Below are 17,749 nucleotides of genomic sequence, written 5' to 3' on the forward strand. Positions count from 1 at the left end.
TTATGAGTTCAGCTTGTATATACTTTTCCTCCCAAAGAAAGAAAGAAAAATTGTTTTTACTTTATATTATACTATTTAAATAATATTTTACCCACTTTTTATCATAATTTTTAGCGCATAAAGTAGAAGCAGTGTTGACCTTTGATCCTTTTGAGGCCAACAACTTTTGAGTGTGTCAATTGCCTTGGAAACATCACTCATCACTATCACATCACTCCCAAGTCCCAAAGCCAAACTCAGTTTTTAAGGGCGTTGGGCTGTCTAATCCACAAGAGCCAAGTACATGAATTCAGGATATCTGTCACTGTGAGCCATTGCGTAAGGAATATGGGAAAGTTCCTATCAATATTAATTCACTATAAAGATTTATAAATCCACTGTAAAATTAAACATGATTAATATCACACATATTACTAATAATAATAAATAAGTATTTATATTTTATATTTAAAATTTGATAAATCAACTAACACTATCTTTTTTATGTAATTGAATTATTAATACTATTTTTATTATGCACTAATCATCGAATAAGCTTTAACCATTGAAAAAATAAATTGTTAGAAATTATGTCAAGTTTCAACAAACTGTTTGTAATATTTCCTTGGGGTAGGAAATGGAACTTATTAGAAGCTTAATTCAATCTTCCTTCTCTTCACCAAACTACCCTTCAAAAATTTAAATGTGATATCTCTTTTTGACAACCTGCCATTTCAATAAGGCTAAACAAAAACAAAAGCAATACAACAATCGTGCCTACAAGCTTCAAAAACAGGAGGCAGCAAATTGCAATTTAAACGTGATATCTTTTATTGGTTGATTAACAATTGGTTGGTTGGTTAATCAAGTACATTCATTAACTGAAATATAATGTGAAAGTTATTAGGAAGAAAAGTCTAAACCAAACCAAAGAAAAAAAAAAAAAAGACCTTGCCATCTTTGGGAAGTAATGGTGGTTGTAGGATTCTCAATCAACAAGTTATAGACCTTATTATAAGTATATTAAAAAAAAAAAACACAAAAGTACACTAACAAATAGTTGAAAATAAGAGGTGACAGTGGAAATAAATGTCAAACCAAAGCTGACCAGGAGCCACAAATTGAAATGCCTATTCATTACATGAATGTAGTATCAACAGCCATAGTTTACAAATCATTCCTATAATCTATAAAAATAAATAATAAAAGACCAAAAAAAGAGGGCGGAAGAGAGGAATATCAGAAATTAACAAGAATAAATTTCCTGCTTAGGCATGAACAATAGAGCAGGTTCAAAAAATTCCAAAATCCAAAGTAGTCAGGAAAACATTATTACCAACCTTCTTGTCCATAGAATAATCAAATGATCCAAAGCCCTCTCCCCTCTAATTATTAAACAAAGAATCTCACCCTAGCTAACTACTGCACATACACAACATATGGTACACATCTATCTAATCTTCATATTTTGCACTCTCAATATTTATAGAACCGACTAATCTCCACATGTTTCCTGATAAAGAATGTGTTTCTCTGGACAAATGATCTAGATAAGGCCTGTATATGGATTGTACGCTTGAACAGGCATACCTGAGCCATACGGGTGGACAGTGGCTCCATAAGGAGCTCCGAAAGGATTTGAAGCCGGTGGTTGTTGTGGACCCATCATCATCATCTGCTGCTGCTGCTGCAACATGAAAGCCTGTTGCTGGTTGGCCATTGCTGCCATTTGTACATTATGTGGTGCAGCCACTGTGTTTGAGGAATAAAACGGATCTTGTGCTGTTGGATGCATCATGACACCAGCCATTGGGACTGGCTCCCAAGGGTTGTAGCTTACATTCTGGTTGCTTCTTCTGATTGCATCGTCGTAAAGGCTGTCTAGTGTAAGCTTGTCTAATCCTCCCGCCTATTTTCAATATCAATAGAGTTGGAAAGAATTAGTGAAGTATCAGTCATTATGCTCAGCCAAAAGCATCATTCAATAGCAAAACAGCAATCTCGCTCATTACTGAAACAGCTAACTTGTGTTTGCTGTGCATCTCTGTGAGCGTGTGTGTGTTTACTATAGCCGTTAAATGTAAGAAAATGTAAACATCTTAAATACCAGTTTACTGGCAGCCGCAGCAGTCTCATTTGAGCTTGGAGCTGTAACAAGCGCCAACTCCCAGCCTGTAGTTCCATTAGCTTGAATTGGAGCAGTAGATGTTGGATGAATATCTGTAACAACCACCAGCAGAAAACATATGAGCTCGCCCCTATAAATTTACAAATTTTTAAATCTTGATTAAAGCTTAATCCAATTGGCAAACTAAAGCTTATATTCTCAATTTCCTTAAATTTCCAGCTAGAGCTTTATTATTTAGAATAATCTCTCTCAATCCTGGAACAGAACCAGTTCAAGTTGACTCTATCTGGGACAAAATTCAGTTCTCAACCTTCAGTGCAGGCTAAGCATTACAAATCAATTGGATAAACTAAAAAATGGAAAAATGACTTACCAACTGGAACAATAGCCAAAGCCATAGCGTTCTTCTCATCTAGTTCTGCAGCTTCAGGAGTCGGATCATTCATACCCTAGAAACCGAGAAAAAAAGGTCACCTTAGGGAAACTATGAAGGACTCATCAAGTTTATAGGCATGCTAGCAGTAAAAAGGTGTGTTCGACTATATTTTAATTTTTCCGAGATAAAAATATGTTACACATAAACATAAGATTCAGCTTAACTGAAAACTTTCCAATATAACAGTATGCAAAATACACGAAAGAAAGATTTTGAGAATTACCAACAAATCAGGTGGTTCGGTTACAGCATCTTCTTTTTTGACTGGTTCAGCTGGAGGTGGAGGAGGCGATTCAGGACGTGCCTCCTGCACCTCTGGGGACTTCTTATCTTCTATGGCCAAGACTACATTGGGGGAAGCTATTTTATTGTTAACCACCTACATGGTTTAAAATAAGAATCAGAACAAATTGATATGGTCAGAACAATTATTATTCTGAACAATGACGACACCAAGATTACAATTCCTTCAATAAACTAAAACAAAATGTTGAAGAATTTTTCCACAGTTCACTAGGATTAAAGTTTTCCAAAAAAGATAACATTTAAACAACTATTAAGTGGCATATGCCACAAAGATAATGCAAAAAATTCCAAAAAAAATAAGAGAACTCTAGGGGAAACCCAACGGGAAATGTGAATAATGAACACAATTCGCTCCAACTGATACCTAATTGTCCAATATGCACAGAATGGTGCATTATCCTTTTATTAAAAAAGAAATATAGGCTAAACATTACAAAACATGAAGTTTCATATTTTGTTTTTGTTATCAAACAAAATATGAAATGTCATGTGTGCAAACTGCAAACCTACACAAGCCTGCCCTAGTGACAATAAGCCAAAATTTTGTAGTTTTTTGCTGTTGCAACCAGTAGCTAGGTTTGGACAGATTATTAAGGATATCTGATGTTCTTTTGCTTTCCCGTTTTCATATAATAAAGCAACATAGAAAATTATGTCTAGTTAAAATCTTCATATCCAAATCTAAGAAAGTTTGACAAAGAGAAGTTCCATACTTGATCCTTGACAAATGATGAACCCCGTGGAGCTTCTCTCACATACTCTTCCATGGCTTGTAGAAAAGATGCAGGGGGCTTCAACAAGAACAAATAGTTCTCTCAATAAAAAATTTTAGTTAAAATCAACGACAAAAAACTCAAAGACAGAAATATCTGTTCCAGAAGGCACCACCAGTGAGACATTAAACCTGCTCAATCTTAATAAACCTCTCTCCACGTCCAATATCAAGATTTTTACATATTTCATAGAATTCTGATAGTCGCTCAGCCTGAAAATATAGAGAATAGAAAATGACATAAAGTAAATTCCTATGCCATTAAAACTAAACAACAGTCTGTATTAGAACAAATATTCATAGAAGATATTACCTGCTGCCCAGCCCTTCTGTATATATCCAAAGCCCTCAAAGCATCAGGGCGTTGCATCTCAAAGAACTGTCAGAAATTAAGGTTATCATAAAGACTTTTATGCTCAATATCCAATTTTTTTACATAAAAAGCCAAGATTGCATCCTACCTTATCAACCAAATTGACAGTACCATCACTTATAGCTTGGTAAATTTTAATGCTTTCTATAGCAACCTGTTTAAATGATAAAATTCTGTCAGGGGAAACAAGAATAATGTGAAGTTGATTAAAGCTAAAATTAAGGATAAGCAAAATGGTTACAAGTTTCACCCACCAATGACAGTGCTAACTGAATCACAAAGTTGTGAATTGCTGCCCCTTGTGGCTGCACAAAGTATCATCAAATTTTCCCATTAGAAGAGTCTAGGATCATGTTAAATTTAGACTAAGTCCACAAAGGATAGCACCCAATAAAAAAGTTAAATTTAACCTATAATTGACATGTGCTGGCACCCATAACTTGTGCTTAAATAACATTCTACCATAATCACATCCATCTTGAACTGATTGAACTCAAGAAATTACCTGGCAACCAAGCACACGGTAAAGTAGCTGTTGCAAAGATGGCAAATGTTCAAGCAGTTCAGCAGCGTCCAGATCTTTCGTTCTCTGCATCAAATTTGCAGCTATCAATTTCCTATAATCTACTTCTTCCACAAGATCACCAATCTAGAGTTTCACAAGTCAAATGCAACGCAAGAGAAATGTAGAAATAAACATCTGGCAGGATCCTTCAAATTGTGTAAATTTAGACTCACGCATATCAAGCAAAGTTACATAAAGAGGATAGAAGAGCATGCAACTACAATTGAGATATAGTGCTGGAAACCACTTGCAGAGCCCTTTCAAAGACATTTTTAGGGGGATAAGTTGTAATGCATGATCCATATCCAAAAAGTGACACAGGCAAGTATTATTGACGCAGTTTTGAAAATGACAGCACGAACTAAAAGAATTTGTGCATCAAGTAATTCACTAACAATGCCAGTGTGACACTACTATAAAGAGTGTAGGGAGGAAAAGGGTGACGAAATTTGATCCTTCTGAATCTACCATTTTGAAGAGGGGGATCACTTCCTGATTAGCTTCGTCAGAAATTAACCTATTAGTACCTATCAAAAGCTTACACTTTCTTGATTTTGAACTGTCAAAATGCAATATTTAGCTGGAAAGTACCAATTTAAATGTGTGTGTGTGAGAGAGAGAGAGAGAAAGTGAGAAATCAAAATTCAAAAATGAAAGATCTTTATAAAAGGAACAAACTTCTTACAGGGCGATCTGTCTCAACGTCATACTTCAATACACGAAAGCACTCCAGTCTCTCCTCCAAATATAAGGCATAAGTACGGACCCAAGCAGAATAATCCCATGCTGCAGAGCAGATCAAAACAATCTCAAAAATAAAAATAAAATACCCAATTCTTCAATAGAAAAGTGTCTACAATGGGTGAGAGGAATTTGGTACCATTTGGACTGGAATCATCTTTGAAATGAGCCATGTTAAGCATATGGCTTCTGCTTCTTCCATAATTAATGAGTTCTTCATGAAATGTGGGGTCAACTTCCCTCAAAGCACGATGAATTACAATCAAAGTTTTCAATGCAACCTAAACAACCAATAATCAGTAAACCAAATTTCAACAATAAGCACATACATCAAATTGATAATCATACATAATGAATAAATAATCATGTAGTTCATCACCAGATCAACAAATATTCATATATAAACCACAGTCATCACCACTCTGAAGTGCTTAACTATCACTACTACCACTCTCATTAAATCAAATCCCTCATTACAAACTGGACAACAATAAATGCAGTCAATAATGAGAAATTACTCCAATGGTAAAGCATATTAACCGCACATGAGTACCTTATTGTTTCACAATTTCTTTTAACTAATTGGTTTCTTAAGGAAACAACTTGCATCTCACATCAGACCATTCTAGTCACATGCACAATTCTGTAGGATAGCAAAGTTTATGAACATTATATTTAAAGTGGCTTCTTTTGGCTAGATTTGTTTGATAGGGAAGATGAAGACCAAGATCATTATAACTATAGATACAGAATAACTGAAAAAATATGACCATACATGAAGTCTCCCCCTAAAGGTTACAAGCTATACCTTCAATTGCATAAAGGAACACTGCTCTATATAATCAAGGGCTCCTAACAATTTAATCACATTTATTATTTCTCCTATTCAAAATTAAAACAACTATAGTCTATAGAATGATAAAGAAATTCTTGATTTACTTCAGATAATGAAGGATAAAACCCTATGCTCATTCATCTTATGATAAAGTATCATTGAGGTGTAGCACATACCGCCCAATTATGTGTCTTTGCTAACCGCCTAGCAAGAGCATGGATGCAGTAAGCAACATCCGCCCTAGGTCTTGTAGCTGAAATAGCAGAGAAAATAGCTGCAAAGGAAAAAATAATAAAATCCATCAGGGCCCCATTCAACAAATTACTTCTACTTAAAGATCACCAACGAATCAAGCACATAATTGCGTCCCATCTCCAATAGAGAACAAGAGAGAGCACCCACCTCTAATGTGTCTTTCTTTTGCTGGGCTCTCAACATGATTCGTGGCTTTAACAATAGCAATGTCCAATTCCTGCAAAGTTTTTTGCCACACCCAGATAGTTAGATACATCCACAGTTCAAAGAGCCCTCAAAAGCATTGTATGTAACCTGTATACCTTGTAATCACTGTTGACTTTAGCCAATGACACTGTGGTGGTGTCCTTGATGGCTCCAAGTGCTTTTCTCAAGCTATTTTGAGTACCCCCACCTGACATTCTCTACTTCTCAACCCTGAAATTCTACAATAAAACACAAAAAACACTTAACCTGGGTTCACTTGTATAAAACCCCATTACCCACCCAAACATAATAAAACAAAATCCCACTCCCCAAAAAACAAATTTAGTGACATCAAACACAAACCTACACCAAAGTTTAATATAATTCCTTAACAAACCACAATTTTTTTAAAATTAAAGAATGAAGCTCTTTTAACTCTAATCAGATCCAGCCCAGATAGAATTTCATCATTGACTACAAAATGGTTACCATTAAAAACCAAAATTCAACAATTTTTATAAACAATCAATGAGTAATCATTATTCTATTTGAAAAGAAAAAAAGACACAAGCTTCCAAATTTCTGATAGAAAAAACTCATCGAAGTCACATGAATAAAAGCATATATATGCATGACAGAACAACCACCACCACCAAAACAACGAAGAATGAGGCCACAAATGCAAAAGAAGTTTGATTCTAAAAACAAACAAAAGCATCAGAGATACTCATCAAAGATCTGAAGAGAAAGAAAGGTAAAAGAGTAAGAAATCTACGGTACAATTCAACAATTACATTCATAGTTAAAGCTCCAATATTTGAAAAACAAAAACAAAAACAAAATAAACATAGACAAAACACAGAAGCAAAGAAAGACAGAGAGAGAGATCAGAAAGCTCGAATTACCTGTAACTCAATCAATGAGAGAGAGAGAGGAAGAGAGAGATAGAGAGAGAGAGAGAGTAGAGAAAGAGAAATATAAAGAGAGGTGGAGACTGGTGTGTCTGCGACCAGAGAAAAGTCGACCAAACAATTGAGTTCGGTTTGGTTGGGTCGTCGGCGTCTGACACTGTGTTTTTTTTTTAATTAAATAATAATAATAATAATAATAATAATGTAGTGTTTTTTTTTTTACTTTTTTTTTTTTTGGGGAAAAAGACTCTTGGGTATTTTTTTAAAATTTTTTATTTATTGTGTATATCTATGCCAGTTTTCTCTATCTATCTATTTATCGATCTTATGTGTCTGTGTGTCAGAAAACTACGGCAAATGTAAGAAATTTTGTATTATCCTCTCTTTCTAACTCTATCCTATCCTATCTTAGTAGAGTAAAAAATTAGAGACTTTTTTGATTCTCTGCACTCTCTTTCTTATGCTTCATTCTTGCCTCTTACTCCACTCTCTCCCTTTTGATTCGCCACGTTGCTACAAGGAGATCCTCTCCTTTTTTTTTTCTTTTTTTTTTTTTTAAGTGAAATGATATGTTTATAATATTCTTATAACAAATTTTAAGTAGTAGGTTGTTATTAATTATTATTATTGGTATAAAAAAGTAACTTTGGTGTTAGGTTCAAATATGAACCAATAACAACTAACCACCTATGATTTGTTATAAAAATGTTGTGGACGTAACACCTTTTTTTTTTTTTTTTTAAAAGGAAATCCTCTCTTAAACTTAATTATCTGATTAAACCAAAATAGTTAGTAACCCCGAGCTGATCTATTTATTAAAGAAAAGAGAAATGTTACGTCTATAATATTTTTATAACGTTTTTACAACAAGTTTCAAGTGGTTACAATGTTATTAGTTGTTATTTGTTGACAAAAAAATAATTTCAATTTTAATTTTAAATTAGAATTAATAACAACATAACATTTATAAATTGTTGTGAAAATATAATTAACGTATCACTTCTCATTAAAAAAATTATGAATTACAAACATTTTTATAAATGGTTAACATGGATAAGAAATTCAACGACGAAAAGTCAACTTCGGCAATGCACCAAAAATTTGATATTAAAAAGAAAAAGGTAAAATACAAAAGTTATACTTAGTTTTCGCTATGTAAGGTAGTATGATATTTTTAAAAAAATATGCCTTGGGTTTTCTTTATTTGAAAATTTCTTGGCTTTTCTTTTCCTTTTTTATCTTTGACTACTATTTATTTATCATTGATTATTCAAACATTTTCTTTGTGCATATAATTATTATAATACAATTTTATGCCATTAAGAAAATGAGTAATTCTTCTAAAAAAAATGAATAATTTTTATGTATTTTTAGAGTATAGTGAAATGGTGCTCTCTTCTCTCAAATTAATGATGGGGTTCGCTCATTAAATTAATGGTAGAGTCCACCATAAATATGAGAGAAGTACCTAAGATTTTTTCCAAGAAATTTTTTTGGAAAGAAGTAGAGTACTTAAAAGAGTAACGAACTTTTAAACGGAGTTTAGTGTTGCTTTTGCTTAAGGAGAAAATTGAATACTTTTTAAAAAGTTTGATAGTACTTGGTATTAGCCTAAACCTTAGGAGTGGTTATTATATTTTACCCAACAATCTTCATATATCATATATGTCTAAAATAATAGGTATTTAAATATTAAAAAAATTTAAATTTGATATTTTGTACAAAAAGAACTTATCTAGTTTAATTAGAATTTATTTTAAAAATATCAAGTTTGTTTAGTGTTGAATTATTTTCTCCAAAAAGAAAATGAGTTCTAAACAGTCTGAATTAACACAGTTTAACATTATTTCTAAATTTAAAAGCCAAATATGAAATATGATGAGGAAAAATGCAAGCTTTCAAAAAATTGTGTAGTAATATATTAATATTACAAAATTTTTAGAAAAAGTTAAAGACTTCTACTGTTTATATATAGAAATGGTAGATTATAATCTTATATAAAGTTTTTTAACCACTCATTTTCGTTTTAGGTACATTTATAATTTTATTCAAACTTATTTTTTCGAATAATAATAATGATTTAATCTATTCCAAACAAGTACTTAGACCATACAAGTGTACCAAGATGATGAGACTGAACAGAATCAAGTTTCTAGAATAGGTTGATCTATTTGTATAATATTTACACATACACAAAACAGGCTATAATTTTCTTGATAAATTGTAACTTTACAAATTTGATCTTTTTACTTACCATGAGTATTTTTTTTTTACTTATAATGAGTAATATTTTTTTTCAAAGTATCGACCTATGACATCCGTTTTTTTTTTTTTTTTTTTTTTTGATATAACGTCCACTCTTAATAATTAATCTTTATAATTAAATCAAGACAACGAGTAGAGTAAGGAGGATTTGAACTAAACAATACCATTAAACCACAAGAAGTTTGAATTCCACCAAATTCGATTATTTGGATATAAGAGTGATAAAATATAAATATATATATATATATATATATATATATATATATATATATATATATACACACACACTTATAAGTGTTGCTTGTCCTATTAATCAAATGGCCCATGTGGGTGCAGGTGTTTAAAGACAATAAATGGCTATATGTACAAGATCTATTCTTATAAACCATAAGTAACTTAAGGATTACTCTTTAGTAACAAATTCTCGTCTTTAGAACCAGGAATGGGAAGAAAGGGAGGTTGCTTAGAATCAAGAAAAGAAAAGAAAAACTAGTACTTCCAGCTGTGGCTAAAGACAGCTAGTTTTGAATTACAGTTTGATCCTAACCTTGTTTTTTGATAAAACTACAAAACTGGCCTTTCCATTTTGAGAAAAGCACAACTCTATTTTAAAGTGGTGAATTGGATGGGGACCATTTACTTACTCAGTTTAATGTATAATGATTGCCACATGCAACAAAAAGAAAAGGTACACCTACAAATTTAAAATTTGAACATTATTGCCATGATGAATTGGAGGCACCAATTTATTTTATTTTATTTTTGATTCTCTATGTTTTCATTGTCTGTGATAATAATAATAATAATAATAATAATCCGTCAAAAATACATATACATAAGAAAAAAAAATAAAAGAATAGAAATATAATTTCTCATTCAATTTTAGCAAAAGGTATTCCCAGCAAAAATATCACATATTTACCATTAAATATTACAAAAGTCATTCATTCTGTATTCAGTCTACCATAAGATTATTCTTCTCAAAAAAAAGTTTACCATACTATTCCTTGGCAACGAATCTAAGAAAATTCATACGTTCTGATATCAATTTTAAATTATTTCCATATCTATCACCTGCCGTCGTTTGAAATTCTAAGTAGTCAATAATGAATGCCAAGTAAAAGTATCTAAAAATAAACTTTCAAACTATAGATATATTCAACGTAAGCTGATTAAAAATATCTGACTATTCTCAGCATTACTGCCCGATGCATCTCATCCCTCCGAACCAAGATATTGGAATAAAAAGATGGGCCTCTATTAAATTAAAAGTGGCTTTAATAATCGGCGTTTCAGCTTTTCTTTGAATCAATGGGCAGTGGTATGGGTGAGTCCAGCTCGTTCAAAAGCAACCGTTTGGCTCTAAAGCAGCTTGAATATATATATTTTTTTTAATTTTGCTTTTGAGTTTTGATCCATATAAATGGAGAGATTTGTCTAATTTATAGGAGGGAGAAAGTATTTTATGTGACCGTCTCATAATGCAACTTTTTAAAATTTGATGAATCCAACATACATGTGAGACTCATATGTGGTGAGAGTAGCACTCAACGAGACATCTCATAAGATTTTTTTATTACTTGAGGGGACAAAATATTCTCAAACCATATAACTTATTGGTATTTTAATAATTATTTTTAAAAAAATTAATACAAGTGGAGAAGAGGGAATTCTAGTTCTACTTATAAGTTATAAGAGAAATCAGACAATGTCACCAAGTTGCATGATTCTTGATAGCATTTATAAATAGTTAAAATAAAGTTGTTAGCTTTTAAAAGAATTGAATGCTATTATGACAGTCATCTTTTATTATCTTTGGTACCCTTAATTATTTATAGCTATTTTGATCTATGAAGTAAATAACCATCAATAGAACAATGATTTTCTCGTTGAATAAGTGATTTGGGATTCGAACATCGTCTACACAATAAACTAATAGATGTTTTAACTTGATAATAAAGAATAATTATCATAGAGTGGATTTTATAAGTTAAAATTTTATCATATCTATAAAGAATATCAACTTCCTTTTAAATTTTATTAAATGAGATCACATGATAAAGAGTTGTGAATTTAAAATTTTATCATTTGAGGTGCATAAATAGTGTTATTATATGCATAAAAAAAAATAGTGAGATTGAAATTTTAAATCTTATCGTTTACCAAAAAAAAAAAAAAAATTTAAATCTTATCTCAATTGAGGAGATTTCTAAAACAGTGATTTTTTTGTTTATGAATATTTATTATAATTATCTTGCCGTGTTCAGTACCAATGCCAAATTATAGAATATCGAAAGAGTATAAAACTCAAAAAAGTATTTACTATTTAATTACTATTCTAAATCCCCTCTGGGAGGAAGTTTTCCTTCTTGTCCAAAACATGGAATCTGCAATAACGAAAGGTTTAATTTCTTAATTTCTATACTTCGACTAAAAAATATTTATGACTTTTTCTTTTAATTTAAAAATAATAAGAACAGTTGTATGATATTTAACTGTCATGATTTTCATTTTATAAGTAAGCCGCATGCCCGCATCTAAAACAAAAAAGAAAAAAGAAAAAGAAAAAGAAAAGTCAGTACTAAACACACATATATATTACACATAAATTCCACCTCTCACACATATATAAACGGTGCAGAAATAATTGTGTCTTATATATATTTAAAAAGCACACATATTAAAAAACATATATGCTTGACTAAATCTCGACAGTATAATTTTATTTAATTTAGATGATCAGGTCTTAATTTCATATATAATTTGTATGTATGATTTTAAATGACTAGAGATAAATTTATTTTAAATTATAATTATATGAGATAATAATTTTTATTTTGGTCGAGGAAGTCAATGTGAAATATAATAATAAATAACTTAATTTATTTAGATACTCCTTTAGAACCGAATGTTTTATTCAAATCTGAAATATAATAATTTATTACTATTTTTTCATTGTCTTTTTCTATGACCTGATTTTCTAAAAAAGGTTTGTTGAAACTTTGAATCAAATACAAGGTGTACATTTTCCATGCCATTTAAATGGTATAAGTTTTATTGCATATATTACTACTAGAAATCTAGCTCTAAAGCCTACAACCAATTAATATACAAAATAAGTCTTAATTCTACATTTTTAGATCCGGTAATTTGCATTATTTTTCTCTATTTTATAATTTTTATAAATTTTATAATTTCCTCAATTGATAAGTCATTTTTATTATTTTTATCAATATTATTTTGAGTTTTCTAGTTTTTCTCTTTTTTTTTTTTAAATTTCTCAACTTAAATAATTTTTTTTACTAATACATTAATCGCTATTATCTAAATATGACCAAACCACCTCAAATTACTCTCTTTTATTAATAGGAGCTATCTCTATTTTTAAAAAGATTTAATTATCTCAATTATATATATATTGTTAAAAGTATTTAAATTTTTTTGATAGGAAAAGTATTAAAATAAATGAGAATAAAATTGGATTTGATAAGAATCTTTTTATTTTGGGTAAATTGCAAATTACATTTCTAAAGTGTGAAAGTGATTAGATTTTACACCTTGAAATTTCAAAATTTAGATTTTACCCCCTAAAGTTTTTGGGTGTTTAGATTTTACACCCTGACGTTTTAGAATTTGGATTTTACCTCCTAAAATTTAGAATTTTTTGGATTTTACACCTTCAAATTCTGAAATTTTAGAGTGTAAAATCCAAACACCTCAAAACTTTAGGGAGTAAAATCCAAACACTTCTAAAATATAGGGAGTAAAATCCAAATTTTGAAACGCCAAGATATAAAATCCAAATATCACCAAATTTCAGGAGATAAAATTCAAATTCTAAAATTTTATGATATAAAATTTAATCACCCCGAACTTTAGAGGTGTAATTTACAATATATTCTTCCTATTTTTTATTTTTTGAGAATCTTGAGCTATATATAATATATGGTAAATCCAGGGGTATTTAACAAAAGACATCACATCACAGCTATTTGGGGCATGTGGAACATTGATAGATACCAACCTGCCAACAGTGATCCCTATTATAACCCATGTGAATGACACCTCTCCGAATCCCATCCCATCAAAAGGACGATCGTACCCCAAAACTAAAACAATACACCAACCAACAACCACGCAGCCAGACAGCCAGGCACCACAAAAATGAATATTAATATGACTAACTGACCCTTCATCCATGCCTTTTTACCGAGTGAAGTCAAAGGGTAATTTGGATTTTGTCATCAAATGTCCAAAGCACATAAGTATTTGACGCTTTATTAAATAATATTTTTATACATTTTATAATAATAATGTATCAAATTGTACAAAATATATCCCAAAATTTTATGTATAATCACAATAAATTTATCAATGTAAGAACAGCATGGGTGTTTTTATAATAGAAAAAAAATGCTATACTTTAGCTAATTAAAGTCAAAATTTACCTACATTAGTTTATCTAAAGTTGTGAAAAAATGCATAGTTGCTAACTTACTACAATAATCATGTAAATTTATATTGACATTATTTATTTTACATTTAATTTTTTGTTATTTTTTTTACGTATTTTAAGGGTAAAGAAAGAGAATGAATAGTAATTATTGTGTGTGTGAAGAAATAAAAACAATTAAAAAAATCAAGAAAATTTAATATTTTAATAAAATATAGTGTAAAATAGATAATATGTATGGTGTTTTTGAAAAATTAGTACTTAAAATATATTTTAAAAAAAAAGTAAATTCTTATGTTAAAATAAAGGGTTTTGCTAACAAGTGCCCTCAAGACACTCATTAATAATCAACTTTAGGAAAGTTTTAATACCACTTTTATAAGAAATAAAAAAGCTGTTAAAATATTAATTACTTTTTTTTTTTCATTTCCCATAAAAACTTTCTTTATATAGATTATTAACCAATGTCCTAAGGGCGCTCGTTAGCATTTCCCTAAAATAAATAATAATTTTGCAATGCTGCCAATAAACTATTAAAATGTATATTTTATTATTTAATAAATTATTGAAATGTGTATTTTATTTTTGAAAAGTGCACGTTGCAGCTTAATATTAAGGACCCCATTATTGAGGTTTGTTTTGCTACGGTACTTTTCATCCCCATGAATGGGTACATAAATTTCAGGACCCACCTTCAACCTATGGACCAATGGGCCTCCGCTGTACTATATTTCACGGAACACGAATGGATGTGGATGGTGGGGGCCCACTCTCCATCTTTGATTCCTTTGAAGATCTGTTCACCGCCTGATTTGTTAAATTTTTTAATGTACAAGGTTTTTCTCGTGCAGGTTACCCCTATTTTATTTTCAGCCTGCCTGTCCATAGTCCAAGATTTGACATTTGCATTTGATTTGGTTGCGACTTTAAAGAAAGTCCATGGTAGAAAGGAAGCTATATATATATATATATATATATTGTGGGGGACAATTTTTGCTTAGATCAAGTGTTGCACTTGTAGTCATTTTTGGCTTGGAGAGTCCCACATCGGAAAGATGACTTCCCTCCTTCTACCTTATAAGGCATGAACCAATGAAAAAGAGTACCACTAGCTCTACCTTATAAAGCATGAACCAATGAGAAAGAGTACCACTAGCGTAGAAGGAGGGAAGTCATCTTTCTAATATGGGACTCTCCAAGCCAAAAATGACTACAAGTGCAACACTTGGTCTAGGCAACACTTGGTCTAGGCAAAAATTGTCAACGTCTTAGGCATGCAAGCAACGTCCTTGGCCGTCCTCGGCATGCTTGCAAAGTCCTAGTCGTCACATATCGAATAGAAATCTCCCTATTTTCTACCTTATAAGTTTTGAAGCGAAGGAGTAGTGTTAACGGCCAAGGAATATATCTATATATATATATATATATTTTATCTTTAATCGTAGTTTTTCCTTTACCAAACAAAGTCTATACAATAAAGATCATTGTAGTCCTTAATTGAAGTTATGTCCGTGTATAGTTTTTTATAGTTAGGATTAAAAAAAAATTATATGTCAACTAATTGTGTTGCTGAATAGTTAAAATGAAGTGGGTCAAAAAGATTCAGTCACAAATTAGATTACTCTTTTGAAATGATGTGTGCCCTTTGGATTAGATTATTGAGATGTTAGTGGCATATCATTTTCATACAATAAGCCAAGCCACCCACTATATAATTTATAAATCTATACAAACTTGTAGACTATAAACTCTACAAAATGTAACATCTTTGGTAACTTGAAAAAAAAATTATATAATTTATAAATATTTCTCTCTCTCTCTCTCCCTCTCTCTATCTATATATATATATATATATATATATAGAGAGAGAGAGAACTTTGTATCATACTATCCAATAGCTTTGTCTTGGAGTAATTTAAAAAATCCAAACGTAAATGTTCTTAATGTTTTTAAGAGTATTCATATTGGAGGAGGTAAAACCTCCAAACCAAAGAGCTATTTTTAGCCTTAACAACCAAAATGCAGACTTTATCAATGGGTGTAAATTTAAAAAGGTTTGGCAATTTGTTATAGTAAACTACTATCTCTAAGAGCATTCACTAAAATACAGCAACTGTTCCGCTGAAACCTAGCCACACCTGCTGAACCACTGTAACTCTAATTAAAAACCTACCAAAAACCACTGTAAGACCCACGAATTGAACCACCCACGAACCATGAAGTTGACCCACAACAGAGGCCCACAAACCACAAAAATCAACCCAGACCCACGACCCATGAACTTTACCCATAACAGAGAACCACGAACCACAAAATTTACCTAGACCCATAACCCATGAACCACAAAATCAACCCACAACAAAGACCCACGAGATTGATGGCGAGAGAAAGGAGAGTGAGTGAGGGAGCCAAAGAGCTAGGATTGGGAAGAGAGAGAGAGAGAGAGAACAGAGAAGCAAGATAGGAGAGAGGGCGGAGAAAGAGAGACAGAGGAGATTGATTGGAGAAGAGAGAAAATAAAAGTGTTATAAAAAATTGATAACAACAAGTTATAGTAAGTTGCTACTAGTAGCAACTTACTGCTTACTATAGCATGTTTGCAAAAAATTTTAAATATATCACCACTGATGTTGGGTGGTTTTTAGTGTTTGGAGGGGTAAAATAGTTTTTTTCTTCCCCCCGCTATTTTACCATCTTCATTGTGAATGCTCTAACAATTTAGAGTAGCAACCAAGTTATAAATTTTTTTTTTTATTTGGTTTCTCTTTTTTTATTTTTATTATTATACACACACACACACTCTCTCTCTCTCTTCAGACTTCTCTCTTTTTTCTTTGGTTGAGCCTCTCTCTGCACTCTCCCCACTTCTCTTTAGTGTGCGTTTGGGTAGAAATTATTTCTACCCACATCTGTGTTTCCAGCGTTTGACTCTTTTTTTTTTTTTGGCACACGTTTCAGGAGACTAATTTCACTGTTACGGCTACTGTTCATGAACAGTTCATGAACAGTAGCCGTAATATTTGACTTTTCAACCACTTTTCAACACATCAGTGGGTCCCGTGCACTGTTCACGGGACCCACAAATCTCACTTTTCAGCAACTTTTTCATTAAAAATGGATCCTACGGTATTATTCACACATTTAAAAATTATTTTACTACAGTGTTTTCAATTTTCAGTTGTATCCAAACGGACCCTTAGTCTTTTTTCTTTTGGTTAGGGCTGTTCATGCTCCAACCACAACCAAAGAAACCAATTGCCACCAATCCGATTGCACCATTGGAGATACCTAACAATGATTGATTGGATTTGTTTTAGAGATCCAGGTTCATGTAGCTCCAATCTCCAACCTCATCTTTGTCTTCCTCAAGCCTCAGTTACTAATGTGGTTTGGGTTTTTGAGATCAAAAGTTGATTTTAGATATACTTTCTCTCTGGTTGTGTGGTGTTTTATGTTTTGCTCTCTCTCTCTCTTAATAACCAAATTGACTAAAGTCACCACCGATTAGGTTTTTTTTTTTTTTTTTTTTTAATTTATTTATACC

At 31.4% G+C, this 17,749-nt stretch overlaps 1 protein-coding gene across 1 annotated transcript; it reads right to left on the reverse strand.

The window, feature by feature from the left end:
- Positions 1-1,091: 1,091 nt before the first annotated feature.
- On the reverse strand, positions 1,092-7,646 carry LOC126715463 (putative clathrin assembly protein At5g35200). The gene is made up of 16 exons (XM_050416062.1): positions 7,482-7,646; positions 6,693-6,815; positions 6,538-6,607; positions 6,312-6,409; positions 5,440-5,581; positions 5,245-5,345; positions 4,500-4,583; positions 4,249-4,299; positions 4,083-4,148; positions 3,935-4,000; positions 3,754-3,834; positions 3,563-3,640; positions 2,767-2,922; positions 2,481-2,556; positions 2,087-2,199; positions 1,092-1,888 (listed from the first exon to the last, which is right to left on the reverse strand). Exons 2-16 carry the CDS (start codon positions 6,789-6,791, stop codon positions 1,526-1,528), a joined length of 1,644 nt encoding a protein of 547 aa, XP_050272019.1. The 5' UTR covers positions 6,792-6,815; positions 7,482-7,646; the 3' UTR covers positions 1,092-1,525.
- Between the last annotated feature and the right edge of the window lie 10,103 nt (positions 7,647-17,749).

The sequence above is a fragment of the Quercus robur genome, chromosome 2 (assembly GCF_932294415.1).
Source record: "Quercus robur chromosome 2, dhQueRobu3.1, whole genome shotgun sequence".
Classification (NCBI taxonomy): Eukaryota; Viridiplantae; Streptophyta; class Magnoliopsida; order Fagales; family Fagaceae; genus Quercus; species Quercus robur.